This window comes from Trichosurus vulpecula, chromosome 3 (assembly GCF_011100635.1).
Source record: "Trichosurus vulpecula isolate mTriVul1 chromosome 3, mTriVul1.pri, whole genome shotgun sequence".
Classification (NCBI taxonomy): Eukaryota; Metazoa; Chordata; class Mammalia; order Diprotodontia; family Phalangeridae; genus Trichosurus; species Trichosurus vulpecula.
This window is the reverse complement of record NC_050575.1, coordinates 175,484,128-175,503,562: the sequence shown is the minus strand read 5'-3', so window position 1 is coordinate 175,503,562 and position 19,435 is coordinate 175,484,128. Positions and strand designations below refer to the sequence as shown.

The following is a 19,435-nucleotide window of genomic DNA, read 5'->3' as shown; positions in this document are numbered from 1 at the left end:
ACTAGAGGTACAAAGAGATGCAAAAGTCAGTCCCTGCTCCCAAGAACTCAATATAAAGGGGAAGGCAGCAGTGCAAACGAGATAGAGACAAGACAAACGGGAGATAATTAAAGGAGGAAGGCACTAAGATCTGGGTAACGGCTTCCAGCGGAAGGCAGCACTTTAGCGGAGATCTAAGGGAAGCTAGGGGAGGGAGAGGCCCAGAGTCGGAGCTGGAGTGTCTTGTGCTAGAGAAAGCAGAGGCTGGTGTTACTGGAGGAGGGTAAGAAGGCAGGAAAGGTAACCTGGGAAGGGAGGTGGTATTATGCCCATTTTACAGGTGAGGAAACTGAGGCAAGCGGAGGCTAAGGGACTTGCCCAAGGTCACACAGCTCAATAAGCTTCTCAGGTCTTCCCGACTCAACAGCTGCCTTGGAGGGGGACAGAGTATGAAACCAAACGGAGGATTTAATATTTGGGCCTGAAGATAACGGAGAGCCCCTGGAGTGTACTGAATTGGAGGGGGTGGGGGTGGGGAGGGCTTGAGGGCGAAGGGAGACGCGGTCAGGTCTGTCCTTGACGGGAGGTCCCCTCTGACCCTGACTGTTCCAGGGCGAGTCTTGCCTTCCCAGGGCGCACAGTGCAAACTCCACAGCCCCCTACGGTGCTCACTCCCTGGCCTGGGGAGCCGGCGGACCTGAGTTCTAATTCCGGCCGTGCCACAAGCGGTGTGGACTGAGCAGCGGGATCCGCGCTGCCCAGCGGCCGGAGTTAAGTGCCCTGGTCGTGGTCACTGTCCTCATGATTACTCGACCTCTCTCGGCCTCGGCGCCCCCGCTCTCCCCGTGCGGCCGCAGCGCCCACACCCACGATCCAAAGGCTCCCTCCCTCCGACCCGGTTTTTCCGTCGGCAGCATGAAGAGGTTGGAACTTGGGCCTCGTCACCTTGGGGGTCTAAAGTCTTAAAGCTGCGCCTCGAGGTGATGAGCCCGAACACCCATTCGGCCCAGGAGGGAGCGGACGGCAGGCGCTGCCCCCATTGCACGGATGGGGAAACTGAGCCCACGGGCGCCGCACCCATTGCACGGACGTGCAGCCTGCGTCCCCTCGGAGAGAGGCAACCGGGTCCGGGGCTCCCTCGAGGCTCCGCCCGTCCCGTGACCGATTTCCGAGTCTGTGCAATCACGTGGGCGCCTGTCACGTGACAGTCGGCTGTGCCCCAATCTCGGAGGGCTGCGCGGGAGTGGAAGGCTGGACTCGGGATGATGGGCGCCGGGACCCGCGTGTCCGCCTCCTGGCCGGGCCCTACCCTCAGCTTGACCAGCCTGCTGCTGCTGCTGGGGCTGGGCCCGGGAAGCGGGGAGTCCTGGGGTGAGTGACCCCAGCCCCTCCCCCAAACCCAGCCCCCAGTCTTCCAACGGCCCCCCAGTTCCGTGCTTCCGAGCCCCGGAACCTCCCCCGAACCCTGACCTCCCAGACGAGCCCCAAGACCAAGCTTCCCCCTAGACACGTTCCTCAGTTCCTCCCTTAAATGCTGTCCCTCCTCCACCACGTACCCAGAGACCCCCGCCCCCCATCCCTTCTCACCCAGACGCCCCCAGCCCCGGCCCCTTCCACGCGGCGGTTCCAAACCCACTCCCCCTTGGCCCTCCCATAGTGGAGGGGCTTTCCACTGTACCAGAGTACAGAGGCTGCCGCCGGGCATTTTATGTGCCAGCCCTTGTGCTGGACCCACTGTGTGCCAAGCGGGCAGGGTGCACAGCCCCTACACGAACCGGTCCTGACCCCCAGCAGCCGGTGCCTTTATTTTGTACATTCACGTAGACACGGGTCTCTAATGAAATACGAGGAAGCTTCCTGAGGGCAGGGCCTGCTCCATTTTGTATTTACTTCTCCAGGCTTAGCACAGTGCCTGGCATATAGTAGGCATTTAATAAATGCTCGTGGGGTGTTTTTTTAATTGCTCTCAAGGGCCTTCACCAACCCCCATTTTCTCCGCCCATGTTGTAGTCTGGTGAAGAGGTGGCCCTCCCCCTTGCTGAGGCAGATTCACACCTCCCTCCCCCCCCTCCCCGCCCGTTTCTTCTGCAAGCTTTAGGGGTCATTCATTCCCTCCCCCTCGGCCCCCACCTTCAGCCTCTCCATACCTGTTGACACCCCCACCGCCTTAACCAAACTCCTCCATCCTTCAATGTGTGTGTGACTGACAGGCCCTAAGAATATCCTGACTCCTGCCCCTTCGCCCTCCCTCCCTCCTCTCAGACTCCTAGAAAGGCTCGTCTACACTTGTACTGTCTCCATTTTCCTGTTTGCCCCTTAATCATTCCGTCTATGGTTGCCTAAAGTCTCTTGGTTTGCTCAAGTCCTTTCTAAGGGTTCCTCCTTCCTGGACTGCACGATGAGACCATCGACCACATCCCATTCTTGGAAGCTCCTCCCTTGGTCTCCATGACCCGCCCTTGGTTCTCTTCCTAGTTGACCACTTCTTTTGCTGGCTCATCATCTCCGTCCCACCCAAGGGTGGGGGGGGGGGGTGAATATTCATTTACTAACTGACCTAAGCCAGGCTGAGTTGTGAGTGCACAGAGACAAAAATGAGACAGCGCCCACCCTCCAGTAGCTTCAGTAGGAGAGAGGGGCCAGGAGAAGGAGCCTCGGTCTGTACAGTCACAGTGACTATGAGTGAATAGAACGTGGGGCAGTGGGCTGTCAAGCCCAGCTTCCATTACTGTTTCTAGAGCAAATGATTTAAAGAAAAACAAGAGAGGGAGGGAGGTCAGGGGAGGGCAGGGCGGGTGATGAGATTGCAAGGCAGAAATTTATATTCTGGTGGTAGATAGATAGATTGGATGTGAACGGTGGTCTATGGCCACTTAGTAGCCAGCATTTAGACGCTGCTTTAAGGTTTGCAAAGTGCTTTACCTGTTACCTCATCTGGTCCTACAGCAACCTTTCAAGGTTGGTTGCAGTTATTAGCCTGAGGCCAAGAACGGTTAAGTGACTTGCTTAGAATCATACAACTAAATGTTTGAGGCAGGATTTGAACTCAGGTCTTCCTGATTCCAAGTCCTGGCCTACCCACTGTGCCACCTAGCTTCCTGATGATTTTGTGATAGCTAATTTTGTTCTTATTCATCAGGACCTCTCAGCTATAGGACAGTTTCAAAGCTGAATGGATTAATTTTGAGAAGGGGGGTTGGGGATGGCCTTCAGAGGTCCTGTCTGGAAGGTGGCTAATCTAGGTGGGGTGACATCTGCAAGGCGGGTGGCAAGATGCCCAGGTATGCCCTAGTTTCCTGGTGGTAGATTATTGTATGGGATATCAACATCCCTCAAAGTTCTGTACTGTGCCCTCTTCTCTGACTCTCCTCTCTCCTTTGATAAGCTGCTCACAGATCTCATTGGCTCCTCATAATGTAAATTATCATCTTTATGGATGTAATTTCCAAATCTCTGTCTCTCTCTCTATGCACACACACACACACACACACACACACACACCCCTAATTTTTTCTCCAGAACCCTCGTGCCATGGTACCAACTGCCTACTGGACAACTCCATCTGGATCTCCCATCAGTATTTCAAATAAAGCTCATCCAAAACAAAATTCATTTTATTTTCCCTGAAACCTTCCCCTCTTCCTAACTTCTTTGTTTCTATTTAGGGCACCACTGTTCTTTCAGTCACGCAGGTTTGCAAATTCATCTTTGTGGCCCTTTACTGTCTCTTAAACCTTGAATTTTTTTTTTGTACTTCAATCTGTTTTAGGATATATGATTTATTTATTTATAAATTCATCTATTATCTATCTATCTGTTGGGTTTTTTTTGTTCCGTCATTTTTCAGTGGTGTCTCTGACTCTTCATGAATCCTTTTAGGGTTTTCTTGGCAAAGGTACTGGAGTGGTTTTCCATTTCCTTCTCCAGCTCATTTTACAGATGAGGAAACTGAGGCAAATGGGGTAAAGTGACTTGCCTAGGATTACATAGTTAGTAAGTGTCTGAGGCTGGATTTGAACTCAGGGAAGATGAGTCTTCAGTGACACCATCAATGGGTACATCTTGTCACTTTTCCCTCATCGACCACCTTCCCATTTCTCTACCTCTCTCCTCCCATACAGCCTCTGCCCAGGCCCTCATTACCTCTTGCCTTGACCACTGCAGTAGCCTCCTTGGTGGGCTCCCTGCCTTCTCTAGACCATTCTCCAAACTGTTGTCCAGTTGACACTCCTAAAACAGAGGTGACCATCTTAACTCCCCACTGCAGAATCTTCTTTGACTCTTTATTGCTTCTAAGATATCAGATATTAAATCTTCAGTCTGGTGTTTGAGGCCTCCTGCAGTCTGACTGTCACCTGCATTTCCAGGATCCATATTACTCCCCTCCACACACTCCATTTCACTTAAGCTGGCCTGCTAGCTGTTGCCTTACAACATCTCATCTCTCCCCTCCGTGTCTTTGCACAGGCAAAGTATTGTCTGGAAAGTACTCCCTTCTCAGTCTGTCCTATAGGATCCCTTGCTCCCCTCAAGACCACTCAGGTGCCTCTCTCCCCATGAGATCTTTCTGGAGTACCCCAGCTTTATCACTCTTTACCTTTTGAAATGTCTTCTTGCCTACTCTGTATATAATAAGAATTGTGCATGTTATTGCTGTCCAGGAGAATGTAAGCTCTTGAGGGCAGGACTGTTTCATCATTGTATCCCCAGCACTAAGCACAGTACCTTGCGTATAAGCAGATATTGTTTGTTGAATTGAAATAAACCCCCTTCCCCAAGCCTTTCCCCCAAAGTCCTTCAGTCAAAACGTTCCCAAATTTGGATGAGGTGGTGAGTTCTTAGGAAGATTATAGAATTTAGAGGTCGCCTCCCGATGTCTCCACTCAAATGGATTTCTTGACCCTCTCTCAGATCCCATCCCTGGCCCCCGCTTCCCCTTCATTCTGTACATTCTGTGCATTCAGCTCCCATGCCCCTCCCTCCCCCAAGGTTATCTCCTTTCTTCTCCTCTTGGTCCCTTGGTCTCTCTAACTGCACTGTCCCTCAGGCACAGTGTCCTCCAAGCTGAGTCCCGGGTGCCTTGGCTGACATAGCTGCTAACCCACTGTGACCCTTCCCCAGTTCAAGGAGCTCCCCAGGTGGACTTCCAGGAACGATACTTTGAACAGATTTTGGATCATTTCAACTTTGAGAGCTACGGCAACCACACGTATCTCCAGCGGTTCCTGGTCACAGGTGAGGTCTGGCAAAGACAGTGGGAGGGGAGGACCCCAGCTAGGACTCTCCCCACAAAAATAATTACCATATGTGTATTTTGTTTGTACATATATGTATATACATATGTTGGTTGAGTAATTGAGGGCTGTTGGCAGTTTGGACGGTAGAAGACTCACTCCCCGGTCTGGCTTTCTGCCACTGTCCAGCCAGGGGAGGCCAGTGGATGGGGAAACCATTACTCCAGGGCCTCTAGGTAGAGCCCCAGGCTGCCCTGTAAAACATAAGCCTCTTGAGGGGAGGGGCTGTTTGGGTTTGGTTTGGATCCCCTGCAGCTTAATCTTTTGAAGTTGACTGGTCTTGGGGCTCCTGGGAGTGGGTGTGAGAAGAAATCCAGCATCTGGTTTAAAGCCCCTATCTGATTCTGTTAAACTACAGCAAGCCCTTTCCCTGGAGGGGACAGCCCAGGATGTTTTCTTTGACGGTTAGAGAACGCCCTCTCTCTTTCTCTTGTTCTGTCTCACAGAGAAGTTCTGGAAGAAGGGAACAGGACCGATGTTTTTTTATACGGGAAATGAAGCTGATGTCTGGGACTTTGCCAATAACTGCAATTTCATTCTGGAGCTAGCATCGGTTGAGGAGGCCCTGGTCATTTTTGCTGAACATGTGGGTATAGTGGGACTGATTCTCAGACTTGGGGCTCCTTCCTGGGCAGGTGACAGGAGGCCGACGGTCCAGTCAAGGAGAGGAAAAGATCGCGCCTCCATTCTCTCCTTTCGATGTTTGTTTCGGTTCATGTCACCGCAGCTCAGCCATTGGGCCCAAGGACAGTCACATTCAAACAGCCCTGATGGAATCACCTTTTTACTCAGGCTTTAAAAGAAAACTTGCATGTGTCAAATGTCTGAGGCTGGATTTGAACTCAGGTCCTCCTGACTCCAGAGCCAGTGCTCTGCTCACTGCGCCACCTAGCTGCTCTGGAATGAAAGTATTTTGAATAATTTCTGGCACTTGAAAAGATATAATCTGGCCCCTTGTGTTCTCCATTCCTGCCTCTGTCATCTTTTAACATGCACAGGTCTGGCAGACACACCTCTGAAGCTCAGAAATGAGCTACCCCTGTGCAGTGGATTTGCCTGTGACCCAAGTAGGAGACCTACCAGGGAACAGGCCCACTTATGGTCTTGGCCAGTAGAGCCTAATGCTGGGCTGAGATGGGATTGTTGGGGTCAGTCTGTTTTTTGTTCTTATTTTCCAGCGTTACTATGGAAAGTCTCTCCCATTTGGGGTCCAGTCCACCAAGAAGGGAAATACTGCCCTGCTTACAGTGGAGCAGGCCTTGGCTGACTTTGCTGTACTGATCCAGGCCCTGCAAAAGGAATACAAGGCTGAAAATGTGTCTGTCATCACCTTTGGAGGGAGGTATGTCCCTGTGGATCCACATGGTGGCTGAGGGGCAGCAGGTGTTTCACAAGCTTCCTCTTTGGGGTAAATCTCAGAATAAGACTTGCCATTTAGGGTCAGCCCCACTGTCTTTCCAGGCCAGCTTTTTCTTCCATGTTCTCTGCCATCTCTAAAGATGGTGTCTCACTCAGTGCCTAGCTTATTAGAAGTTTCTAATACAGTAGAGCACTAAGGGACTAAGGCATGTGCCTTAGCTCTCCAGGTTTTCCTACTTGACCTACTGTGGTTTGGATTTATATGGGATAATCCAAACCCTCCCAGCATGGGTTTATACTCCCAGTCCTTGCCACCTCTCTGCCAATTAGTGACAGTTAATAGTAATGAATTTCCTATTGGACATTTTGAGCTGGATGCACCATAGGCATAATAAACTCAGCATATCCAAAGCAACTCGCTCCTCTTTCCTCCCAAACCCACCCCTCTGCCAGACTGCCTTATTTCCGTTGAGGACACCATCACCCTTCCAATCACTTGGTTTCAAAACCTCACTCCTCCTTGACACCTCCCTCTAACCCCCACCCATCCAGTATCAGTCTGCTTCTCTCCACTAACACGGCTGCCATCTTGGCCCAGACCCTCATCACCTCTCCCCTAGATGACTGCGATTGCCTCCTACATGATCTTGCCTTCAGCCTTCCTCTGCTCTAAGGCAAGCCTCTAAGCTGCTGATTACATCACTCCCTTACTCAGTGAGCCTAGGAGCGAATGTAAAAGCCTTTGTTTGGTTTTTAAAGATGTTCCTGACCTGGCTGCAACCTACTTCCAAGGCTTCTTCAACTTTACTTACCCTCACATTCTCTCCTTTCAAACCAAACTGGCCTTCTTGCTATTTCTGATGCCTGTCTTTCTCTTTCCTCTCTCTGGGCCTTTGTCCTGTCTCTTCCCCATTCCTTCCTCACCTTTGCTCCTTAGAATCTCTGGCTTTGTTCAAGGCTCAAGCATCATATCATACATGAAGCCTTTGCTGATCCCTCTGCCTTTTCCTCAAAATTCTCTTGTATCAATTCTGTCTCTACCTGCCTACATATACCTGCCTAGCTCCTCAAGGGCAGGGGTTCTTAGCACGCTGCTTGGCCCTAAATAGGTGCCTTATAAATGCTCATTGATTGGCTGATGATAATACCTGCCTTTGTAGGATTATTTTTTCATTTTCTTGTGAAGCATCATTTTATTTAATCCTCCCAACACTCTCCTGAAGAGAAAAGCACATCCTTGTCTCCAGACGAAACTGAGGGCCCCACAGTCAGGAGGACTTCTTATGGGCTCTAAAATTCCCTCCTTTGGGTTCCAAGGAGAGCTTCCTTCTGTTCTCCCATTCTGCTGCTATTCCAGGCCTGGGGGAATTTTAACTGCTCTCTAGGCATGGAAGTGGATACTTCTATGGAGTAGGCCTTGAAGGGTGGGTGGAATTTAGATGACAATAGAGACTCCTTTTCATATAGCTCTTTGCAATTCAGAAAATTATTTTCTCACCCTCCTTTCAGTGAGGTAGACAGCACAAGTATTAGAGCTCCCATCTTTAACAGGGTTGAAAGGTGGGGTCGAGCCTAGTATTTCCAGGGGGACAGCAAGGATCTTGGCCTGGCAGGAGTGCAGGGAATGCGTTGGGAAGGCTGGACAGACTCAGGAGGCAGGAGAGTCATGCAGAGCCTTCTCTGGTTGTCTCCCCAGTTATGGAGGGATGCTCAGTGCCTACATGAGGATGAAGTACCCCAACCTCGTGGCTGGAGCCCTGGCTGCCAGTGCCCCTGTGCTGTCCATCGCTGGCATTGGAGATCCCCGCCAGTTTTTCAGAGATGTCACTACTGTAAGTTGGACCTGCACCCTAGTCTGCAGAAGCTCTAGTGGTTCCAGCAGCAGCCCTTGCTTAGAGGCTGGTCCCTCCTGGCATCATGCTGCCAGCAGCCCTTGAATGACCTTGTATTATACTCAGCTGTGTACTTGTACCCCACATATTAGCACGTGAGCGCCTTGGAAGCAAGGCCTGCTTAATTTTTGTCTTTAAATGTTGAATTGGGGTCCCGTGGGTCCTTCTATTTCACAGCTCTCCTCTGCACCCTGTACTGCCGTGGCTTCCCCTAGGGAAAGTGCACAGGGTTTGGCTTGTAGCAAAGAATAGAGGGGGGACTCACATACTTTGGGGGGGTTTTTCCTCCAGGACTTTGAGAACCACAGCCCTGAGTGTGTCCAGGGAGTTCGAGAAGCCTTCAGACTAATCAGAGACCTCTACCTACAAAGAGGTAACAGTAATTCTTCTTTACGTCTGTAGTTTCTCATTTACTAATCTATTTGGTCCTTAAGCAGCTCTTCAGTAGAGGCAAAGCAGGTGATGTTATCCTCATTTCACTGATAGACAAAAGCCTGAGTTTGCTTGCACAAGGTCACAGTGGTTTGGTAGTGACAGAGTACTACATCCGGATTCCTGGTTCACTGCTCCTTCCCCTGAAGCACACTGCCATAGGCATCAGTGGACATTCCTCTGTATAGTGAGAAAACTGCTTTAGACTCATAATATCATCTTAGCTGCTTTTTGCTCAGGCAGCAGCATCCGCTTGGGATGTGATGACTAGCATGTTCCTTCTTTTCTTCTTCTCCTCAAAGCCTTTGACAGAATCAGCCAGGAAATGGGCACTTGCACGCAGCCTTCAAGTGACTCAGCCATCACCCAGCTGTTTGAGTTTGCCCGAAATGCCTTCACCATGATCACAATGATGGACTACCCCTACCCCACTGATTTCATGGGCCATTTCCCAGCCAATCCTGTCAAGGTAAGGAGTCCCAGGGGCCATTGGACACTGTGGGAGGGAGTGGAAGAACATCTGCCAGAGTTGCCCCCAACCCGAGCTGGGGATTCTTATTTCTAAATAACACAATTCCAGCAGATGAAAGGAGGCAGAGGTGGGTGGTTTGGCTTAGCCTGACCAGTCTTGTTTGAGCCTGTGGCAAGATACTCCCGATTAAGTCCATGGCGGCAAAAGCTTTCCAAAACAAGGTTAAAAAGGAACAATGAATCCAGGCTGAAGTCCAGCCCCTTAAAAGTTTAAATCTTAGAGGATTGAGAACTGAAGGGAACCTTCCAGATCATCTGTTCCAAAGCCTTCATTTTACAAATGAGGAAACTGAGGCCCACAGATGTGAGGTGACTAGCCAAGGGTCACATAAGCGAAAAACAACAGAGCTGGGATTTGAACCCAAGGCTTTTGAATAAGAAATGTCTGTTTTGTTTCCACAATCCCACTGCCTTCATAACCCAGGGTTTGAGCCATCCCATTTTTATCCCTGGGACAAAGGTTCCCTCCTGTGTCAACAAAACTGTCTTCCCAGTTTGTGCCAGAGATGATGAGAGTCAAGACCATGATGCTGGAAGTCTTGTGTCCCAACCTCGGAGTTCCTGAGCTCTCTTCCCCACTGAGATAAGTAGGGAGACTGACCAGCATGTCTCTTACCAGGTGGGATGCGACCGGCTACTTAGTGCAGAGAATCGGATCCAGGGGCTCAGGGAACTGGCTGGTAAGTGTTCAGATACCCGCTGGTGAGCTGGGTCTGGGAGCCTGTTGGGCGGAGGGGAATCTGGCCAGTTTCCTCCCCCAGCAACCAGCGGTCACAGACATAGGTTGAATGGCCCGTTACCGGCCTGGTGGTTTTGTATTCTGTGAGAACTCAAGTTTAGGGCTGGCTTAGAACTTCATGTTCATGCAGCGAAGGAATGTGAACAAGGAGCTGTTTCCTAGTGGAGTCCCAGCACCCTCTGGCAAGCAGTCCCTAGGGGCCCAACCTATGGGCAGAGTCTTCCTTTCACTGGCACCCCTTGCCTGAGGTGCCCAGCAGAAAAATGATGAGAAGACTATGGTTGGGGGTGGGGGGGAGCGGAGAAAAGAGGGCAGAGGTGATGGTAAGGGGGGTGTCAGAGCAGGAGCAAGGAATAGAAAGAATAGAGAGAAGAAGGCTCCCCTCACCGTGGAGGAGAGCTGACCTAAACAAAAGAGAATGGCTTGGTCTGGAAGGGATCTCACAGCACCTCGGTGGTGCAGTGAGTGCTGGCCTGGGAGTCAGGAAGACTTGACATTCAAATATTCCTCCAAATACCTACTAAGCGTGTGAGCCTGGGCAAGTTACTTAACACTTGTTTCAGCCTCAGCTTCCTCATCTGTAAAAATGGGCATAATAGCACTTATCTTATGTGAGGATCAAATGAGGGAATGTATGAAGTGCTTTGCAAAACATTTAGTATCTTTTAAATGCTTGCTATAATTACTATCATGGATCATCCTAGTCCAGCCCCATCCTTGCACAGACGAGGAAACTGAGCTCCAGAGAGGGGTCGTGATTTGCCTGAGGACACAGAGCTTTCATCTCACCCAAGGACTAGCAAGTCTAGGGAGGTACATGTGTTGGCATTGTCTCTGGTTACCGTGGCCCTGGAATCCATAGGGAATGTCAGGCATGATGGGGAAGTCTGACTGTAGCAAGAACTAGGGTCTGATGCTCTACCACAGCCTGTCCCCCATCATCTCTGTTCTGAGGGTGAGTGTTGGGGCCAGTGACGCCAGAGTCCAGGACTCCCCCCTCCACCTGTCCAGCCCGAGAGCCCCATTAGTGCATCTGGATTGAGTTGTATTCATCTTTATTCAGTATAGTTCACTGGAGCCCAGACAGGCACACTGATGCTCAGAGAAAGGAGGCCAGATTAAGGTGGGCAGCCTTTCTCCCCCACCTGCTGTAACTTTCCTGCTAGCCTCCTCTGCTCTTCATTGGTAACCAGGGTGGGTTTCTCTCTCCTGAGGGACTGGAACGCCACAGAGGGGTAGGGCAAAGATGCAAGAAGCGTGATCCAGCAGTGGCTGTGGCAGGAAGCCAACCTCCTGCCAGGCCCAACCCGCTGGCTTGGACACCAGGACTGTAGCCTCCTTGGTCCTGGTGCCCAGAGAGCCCCCGCCTGTGACATAGAGCTGGTCCTTGTGCCCAACCATGCTTAACTGGCATCGGGCTAGGGAGATGAGACGCAGAACTGTCCACTGGTCTGTGCTTGGGCTGTAGCACTCAGTCTCAGCAACATGGACCCATGCCCCTGCCTGTGCACACAAGTGGTTATCAGTCACATGTAGCTACTGTCCTTGGGAGTCGTAGGAGTTCCCAAGAAGACTAGAATTCTCAGGGCTTTACACCGTGATGGGAATAAAGCATATTAGCAGGAGACCTGGGTTCTAGCTCTGCCATGAGCTAGCTGCATGATCTTAGATGCTCCTTTGAGGCCTCATTTTTTTCACCTATAGGATGGAAATGAGTTTGGGGGTGGGGTGGGGTGGGTTCAGTACTTAATGGCTGGCCCCCTACATATCCCTTGCTCAGTTAAACCAAGCTCAACCTTCCCCCAACCTCCAGCTCCTCCCCATGACACTCACTGGGCTAAGGGTCCGGCCTCCAACACAGAAGAGGGTATTTCTGGAAGCGGCAAGGCTGTGTTCACAGCGGGAGAAAGTCAGTGGGTGGTTGGGGATCCAGCGATGCAGACGTGGAAGGTAACAGTTCAGTAGGTTTAAGGTCTTACCTGAAGAGAAGCCACCTTAGGTGGGGAAGGGAAGAAATGGGTGAAGTCACACACTTCCTATCCTCTGGCAAACTCTAAACACCCCACATTTAATAAGGCAGGCATGGTTCTAGAGACCTGGTCCCTAGAGCTTTCATCCTGTCCTGCCCTTATCCCCCAGATTTCCTTTGTGATCTGTTATAAATTGTTTCTCTAAACTGAAAGTTCTTAACCTGGGGTCCATGAACCGTGCTCTCCCTCCTTCTCCTTTCTCCCATCCATCTATCAGTCTTTCTCTATGTGTATATACATCCACACACGTAGAGCTACAGAGTTTTCCAAAAGTCTTAAAGTCTTAAGTGCCCTTTTAGGTAACTTTCAATATGATGAGTTTCCTTTAATCTGTGTATTTTATTTTTGCATTAAAAAACACTATTGGGAGAAAGTGTGCATAGGCTCCACTAGACTGCCAAAGGGGTCCCTGATAAAGAAGGGTTAAGAGCCCCTGATTTAGCCCTTCCTGGGAGCTTTATGTTTTCAGACTATGCCACCTTTTAGAAAGTGAATTTCTTTTGTTTCTTTCTCACTGATAAAGGCTGGTGTGTGGTTGGTACCCAGACTTGCTCATGCTCCCATCAAGGGTCAAAGTTTGGGTAGCATTCCTATCTGAGCTTGGCCTCTCTCTCTGTCTATTCTTGTGATCCCCTTACCCCTCCTCAGTTTCTCCATCTGGACAGAAAAGGGAAACCATCTTTCATTTAGCTCACCTGCTATATAGAGAAGGCCCTCGTGTGTGGTTCCAGCATGGTCAGCCACAGGTACAGGGAAAGGCACCAGCCACTTCCAGGTGTCTTGAATGGGCTCATAAGCCTCCACGGTGCTGGTGAGTTTCCCCAACAGTGTCCCACCACCTACAGCCACAATAGCCTTGCCCAGGACAGCCCCATGGAATCGGCTTCTCCTCTGTAGCATGCCAGCTACCTGCAGCCAGGTACCATGCTGGGGATCAAATCGAAATACCTAGGGGTCCAGGGATTGCTGTGAGTAGGGTTTGTATTCTGGGCATAGCCCTTCTTCACTTAGCCCTCCCTCCTTTTGGATGCCTGTGTTTACCCATTAAGAAGGGAAAACTAAAGCCCCAGTTATTGGCCACAGTAATCACTTGGATTTCGGGCAGAAGCGCAGTATAGAGCTCCCCAGGCCTGAGATCACCAGCCTGGGTGACCAGGAAGGGACTCATGGTGAGTTTTGGTGGATAAAGAGAAGAGCATCACTGGGCCCCCGACTTTTCCCCTCTTCTCTGTTAGGGCTCTCAGCCAGATAAGCTCTGTAATTCAGTAAGACTGCAGAACATCTCTGCTTAGAAAAGTCCTTCACCTTTGTAAAAGTCAGTGGAAGGGTAGAGAGGTCTCCCAGGACTTTGGACTCTGGCTCTCAAGCTTGTCTCACTCTTTTCTCAGTGTAGCTGAGATCGTGCTCTCCAAACCAGGGATCTGCCTAGCTCTGACTGCTTCTACTCTAGGGCCTCACACAAGGCTCTCACCTCATTGGACGGATGCTGGCCAGCTGGGTCAAACTTGGACTGGCCTCCCAGGATATAGAGGAAACCACTGAGCACAGCCACAGCATGATTGTACAGTGGTGTGGCCAGCTTCCCCATTCTCCTCCAGGTCCCGTTAGCCAGCATCATGGCCCACACATCCCCACTGAGCTGGTTGTTGGGTCCACGCCCTCCCAGGACAAGCAGAAAAGGGACAGTGGCCTGTGGGCATACATGTTCCGTCTGCAGGGCTGGCTGGGCACCAGCATGCATGTGGTAGCTCAGGGCCTTGGGTCGAGCGAAATCAGTCTCCATAGCGGATGTGGCCTGGACAGGGCCTTGAAGCTCTGTGGGTGACAACAGTGGAAAGTAGAGCTGCCCCAGCATCTTGGTGGCTTCTGGGAATCTTACAGGGCTTTTCCCCAACCAATTCATAGCCAACTCACAAACTGTTGGCTCTTGAGCCCCCCGCATCCCCATCCTCTCCAGGAACTCACTCAGTGCATCCTGTTGCAACTCCTGGACATGTTGCTCGTCCTCAAGGGCTTCAGTGACCTTCCCAGGTGGGGCCATGGTGGGGCCTTGGAAAGCACAGCAAAGGCGGATGGCATCACGAACCAGCAGGACCTCGGCTGCCTGCGCCGTCTCCTTGACGTTGTCTGGTGAGAGGTGCAGCCTCCCAGAGTAGAGAAAGTGGAGCACGTTCTCCAGCCCCCTGGGCTGAATGCCCTGCAGCCGGACAACGGTCTCTGGGCCTGCCTCACCCAGGAAAAGGGCCCGGCAGTAGCCACTGGCTGAGGCCAGGACTACTCGGTGGGCAGGAAAGTGGATGCCACCAGCTTCAAGGGTCACATCACACAAGACCCCCAGCTGCCACAGATTTCCAACTCCTTCTAACAGCTTCTGGGGATATGTGGCTGACACCATAGGCTGAGCTGCTGACATGGTCCCTAAGGTCCTCACTCACCCGCCGTTGTGGGCCAGATGGGGCTGCTCACTTTGCACTCTCCAAGCTCCACGTCTTCTGAGGAGTTTTTATCAACATAGGAGAAAAGAAAGAGGGTCCCTGACTGCCATTGGCTTGTTTCAGTCAGGGACTTACATGTCATCCGGGCAAGCCTGGGCCTGTCTCCTCTTGCTAGGCATTGGTGGATCTAAGGAGGCAATGTGCCCGCCTCCAGCAGTGAGCTGTGCAGATTAAATTAGCATTCTGGGTGGGAGGGGGCAAGGCCTTGGGGAGCAGAGCCCTCGAGGCTGTGTCTAGTGGTGCTGGAAGGTGCTTCATTTTGGGGGTATGAGATTGGCTCTACCAAGATTTCCCAGGCCCGTATCTAAATTCTTCTTAAGAGAGGTGGAGGTAGATAGAGCAGGCAGAAGTCTTGAAACACCACCAAGGGGGGAAAACCTTGAATATGCACTATTATTTAAGTTGGCAGGCAGGGGGTGGGTGGGAAGAGAAGAAGTAACAGAGTCTTGTCCATTAAATTATTTGGAATGTGAAATTCTCTTACAGTTCCTAACACCCCTTTGGCCTGGGCAGTGCATGTATGTTGTAAACACTTTAATAAATTCCATCCTCTTAGGATTGCTCTACAATGCTTCTGGGACAGAGCCGTGTTATGATATCTACAAACTTTACCAAAAGTGTGCTGACCCCACAGGCTGTGGCACAGGCCCCAGTGCAGAGGCCTGGGATTATCAGGTACAAGGCTTGGGGCAATTGGGTAGGTAACTGACTGAAGGGAAACCTTGCCTGTAGTGACCCTGCCCTGACCTGGTATGTTTTGGGATGGGACATTTTTCAGGCCTGCACTGAGATCAACCTCACCTTTGACAGTAATAATGTAACTGACATGTTTCCCGAGATCCCATTCACCAGTGACCTCCGAGAGAAGTATTGTTTTGCTAGGTGGGGCGTCAGGCCCCGGAAAAGCTGGATGCAGACCAACTTCTGGGGGAATAGTAAGTCATTGGTCACTTTTCACCTACACTGTTAAAGCTTGTGAAGGTAACAGTCCATTTTCCATGGGAAGGGGGTGCAGAAGCCAACTATAATTCCTCCAAGCATGCCCCTGACCTCAGGATTGCACATTCTACCACTGGAGCTCAAACCCTAATAAGCAAGTGTCCAGTGAATATGTTTTGGCCCTCACTTATTTTGCTCATACCCTATCTGTCCTATTCAGATCTCAAAGCTGCAAGCAACATCATATTTTCAAATGGAGACCTGGATCCCTGGGCAGGGGGTGGGGTAAGTATCTGGCAAGCCTGTGCTTCATGGCAGGATAAGCCATCCCCATTCCCTCTACCTACACTGGGCACCGGTTTCTCCTATCCTTTTCAAGTATTTTTTGGTAGCCATCTATTCCAGGCTTAGCCTGCCTAACCACCTTCAACTCTCTCTACTCCCATTCTGGTAAGAACCAAACAAGGCCAGCTCAGCTTTCTCCATAGGACTAAGGTTTGAATGAACTTCTTGCATCTTTTTTGACTGCCTCTGCCTGACTGTGGAAGGTACCCCAGAGGTTTGGTGTACTGTTCTGTACTGACAGCCCCCACCTTTTCCCAGAAAATCCACTTTACAGGGGGGTTTCCTTCTTCTGAACAGATAAGGAGTAATCTGAGTTCGTCCTTGATCTCTCTCACCATCCGAGGCGGAGCTCATCATCTAGATCTCAGGTAAGGCAGAATGGGCTTCTTTTTTTTTTTTTTTTATTTTTATAGAATGGGCTTCTTGAATTTCTTCTCAGTCTGTATTATACTCACGAGAGTGAAATCCTACGAAGGGGATTTTGGAGGATCATATCTAGTTTCTAGGGCCATGGTAGGTGATGCCCAGGGGTCAGCTCAAAGCTAGCAGATGTCTAGGCAGCATTCAAAACCAACACATTTTTATAAAAACATTATATTCAGTTGACCCAACAAATAAAGAACCTACCATGTGCAAAGATCCTGTGAGAATACAAAGATAAGTGTGCCTTAACAGGGTAACTGAAATGATACACTATACTACAGAGTAGAATAAAAGCCCCAGAAGAAATGAGAAATGGCTTGGTGTGTTGTGAAGATAAAAGTTCACTTGGGGTTGAGAAGTCCTGGGTTCAAGTTGTGCCTCAGATACATATTGGCAGTGACTGCAGCCAAATTATTTAACCTTTTGGTGCCTCAGAGAACCCTCTTTAAGATGAAGATGCAGAACAAGTGCCATTCTGCACTGTTGGCTGAGCTATTTTCCTCTACCGATAAAATCACTAGTTCAGATTCCTCCCCCCTCCCCACCTCCCTCAACCTTGTGGGCAGGGGATCAGAGAAGGTATCCTGTGAGAACATGGTGGTGAAGCATGGAGAGTGATGCCGCTTCTAGACCTTCCCTCAAACTGGAGCTTCTCAGGAGAACTCACCAAAGAAAGAAGGGGGCCAAAGGGCAGAGGGAGAAAACAGCTGAAGTGAGGTGGCAAAGTCCAAAGTGTGACTGGGTGGTTTGAACATAATGTCAATGAAGCCAAAGTCACTAGTTTGATCCTGCATTTTAGAAGCACTCTCAGGCCACAGCCTCTACCCCTCAGCCCTGCATGCCTCCTCTCACCAAACCCTGAGCTGGAGCGCCTCCCAAAGGCCCAGCACAGGGTAAGCAGAGTACTCACCTTTCCTGCCTTGTGTTGCCTGTTCCAGAGGGTCCAATCCAGCAGACCCCACATCTGTCATAGAGGTCCGGAAGCTAGAAGCTGCATATATCCATGAATGGGTGAAAGCAGGAAGACATGAACAGTAACGTGACTTCCAAAACTTGGGACCAGCCTTCATCATACTGTGTGGGACTCTACCTTCAGTGCCAGCCAAGGACAATTTCTAAAGCCAGACCCAAAGTAGAGGCTTTGGATGTCTATTCAAACTCAGGATTAAACTTTCAAAGTCCTGTGACTATGTCAGACGAACTCCTGCTTGATAGACTGTGGCATCTGGGCTGTGAAGAAGTATCTGTACACAGGGTTGCCTCCTAGCTGGGCTTAACAAAACGTCCCTTTCCGGGTGCTCCCATACAGCCAGAGTTTTCCATTTTAGGGAATTTGGGGGAGGAGAGGTAGCAATGTAAGTAGGACTTTCCCTTTTTTGCACCCTCTCAAAAGCAAAAAAACAAAAACCTGAACCCTTTACCTTTACTAGTTATTCTGGGTCTCTAAAAATAGATGAAGTTAGCCATGGGTGTCCTCTGCCACACACACACACCCCCAATTATAACTGAAGTTAGGTTCTCTTCCCCCACCTCTGAGTAACAAATAGCACCACACTGCTACAGAAGACTAAGCATTAGAGTCAGTCAGTCAGGACTCAGGAAAAACTTTCCTTAAGGCTGATGGGGAAGAGGAGTCATGCCACATTGTCTCTGTAATGAAGAGTAATAAAATTGTGCTCACCCCAATGAGAACTGAAAGTTGCCAAATCAACAGACATTGATCACACACAGTATGCCAGGCACTATGCTAGTAGGGATATAGAGGTTTACACAAATCTATATGGGATATCCCAATAGCCATTGTAGCTTTAAACGCACACCCTGTTTAACACAAAAGTGAGGAGGGCAAGGATTCTTTGAGGTAAAGGTGATTAGGGAATGTTCCATGGGAACGGCCAGGGAATGGCCAGGAATACACAGAGAAAGATGTTAGAACAAGTCCTAGTGAACACCCAGAAGTCACTCTTAGATGGAACATGTGTGCTGTGAAGGGGAGTATCAAGAAGTGAGGTCAGAAAGGTATGGTATATGTAGGGGCTGGACAGTGGAAGTCCTTAGATGTCTGACTAAGGAGTTCATATTTTATCCTGTGGGCAATGGGAAGCCAATGTGCTCCTGAGCAAGGAAGTGACCTGACTGGGATTAAGGAATGCCAAGGTAGACCACCCAAGGGAAGGCCCAGAAAATTCTACCAATTTTCTTGAATTTAAACTTACTTCCTTATGACTGGAATAGAAACAAACACCCAACTCCCTTTCATCTGTTTCTTTATAAATCCTTTAAGACCTGTGGACCAGACAGTAGTTTGGAGAGGAGTCTTTGTAGAAATAGCTATCTGTGCAACATGTAAAGTCATTTTCCCAGGTGAGAAAAAGGTGTGCATGTGTGTGTATGGCTGTGGTTGGTATGTTGTGCCACACCTGAGAACATCCTATGGTGGAACTGTATGTTAAATAAGCTCTAAAATTTATTTCATATATTGAGCCCCGCAGATGGGTACAGCGAGCTTTTTCTTTCTTTGATATGCTGAACCTAACTAGCAGCATATACAGTCAAATGAGAGCTCGGGGTAGATCATTCTAGCAGCTGTGTGGAGGATGGATCTGAGAATGGAGAGACCAATGAGGTGTTAAAGAATAACACAGAGGCCTGAAGGAGGGTATCGACTGTGATGGGAGAGGGGGGGCCAGATGCAAAAGATGTAGCGATAGATAAGAATCAACAAGACTAGGTAACTGGATAGGGAAGGGGGGGAAAGGGAAAAGTTAAGGAAGACTGTGAGGTCACATACCTGGAAGGTGACCTCAACAGAAAGGAAAGGAGGTTTGGAGAAGGGGCTGGTTTAGGATCTGTGGGGTTTGATAAATCAAGCCTATATGCAAGATTTAGGATGAGCTGATAGGATGTGGCTAACATGTGCCTGTGACTAGGACTGGATCTAAATGTTTGGGAGTCACAAGGCATGGTCATAGGGATA

General features: G+C 49.9%; 2 protein-coding genes across 6 annotated transcripts; one reads left to right on the top strand and one right to left on the bottom strand.

Moving 5' to 3' along the window:
* The first annotated feature begins 1,191 nt into the window (after positions 1 to 1,191).
* DPP7 (dipeptidyl peptidase 7) lies at positions 1,192 to 18,156 on the top strand. 2 transcript variants are annotated; one of them, XM_036751915.1, is made up of 13 exons: positions 1,192 to 1,350; positions 5,101 to 5,214; positions 5,720 to 5,859; positions 6,452 to 6,615; positions 8,329 to 8,464; positions 8,816 to 8,897; positions 9,259 to 9,425; positions 10,107 to 10,167; positions 15,308 to 15,426; positions 15,530 to 15,686; positions 15,911 to 15,975; positions 16,333 to 16,403; positions 17,397 to 18,156. In XM_036751915.1, the coding sequence occupies exons 1-13, from the start codon at positions 1,242 to 1,244 to the stop codon at positions 17,494 to 17,496; spliced, it is 1,485 nt and encodes a 494-aa protein (XP_036607810.1). In that variant the 5' UTR covers positions 1,192 to 1,241; the 3' UTR covers positions 17,497 to 18,156. The 2 variants fall into 2 exon arrangements, with proteins under 2 accessions (XP_036607810.1, XP_036607811.1); XM_036751916.1 differs by lacking the exon at positions 17,397 to 18,156 and adding an exon at positions 17,025 to 17,095 and having other exon boundaries at positions 1,203 to 1,350.
* On the bottom strand, positions 11,265 to 14,813 carry LOC118844095 (kelch-like protein 9). Of its 4 annotated transcripts, XM_036751913.1 has the most exons (5): positions 14,222 to 14,813; positions 13,728 to 14,071; positions 12,952 to 13,204; positions 12,060 to 12,220; positions 11,265 to 11,729 (listed from the first exon to the last, which is right to left on the bottom strand). In XM_036751913.1, exons 1-5 carry the CDS (start codon positions 14,667 to 14,669, stop codon positions 11,406 to 11,408), a joined length of 1,530 nt encoding a protein of 509 aa, XP_036607808.1. In that variant the 5' UTR covers positions 14,670 to 14,813; the 3' UTR covers positions 11,265 to 11,405. The 4 variants fall into 4 exon arrangements, with proteins under 4 accessions (XP_036607808.1, XP_036607806.1, XP_036607807.1 ...); XM_036751911.1 differs by having other exon boundaries at positions 13,728 to 14,813; XM_036751912.1 differs by having other exon boundaries at positions 12,952 to 13,183; positions 13,728 to 14,813.
* Positions 18,157 to 19,435: the final 1,279 nt, after the last annotated feature.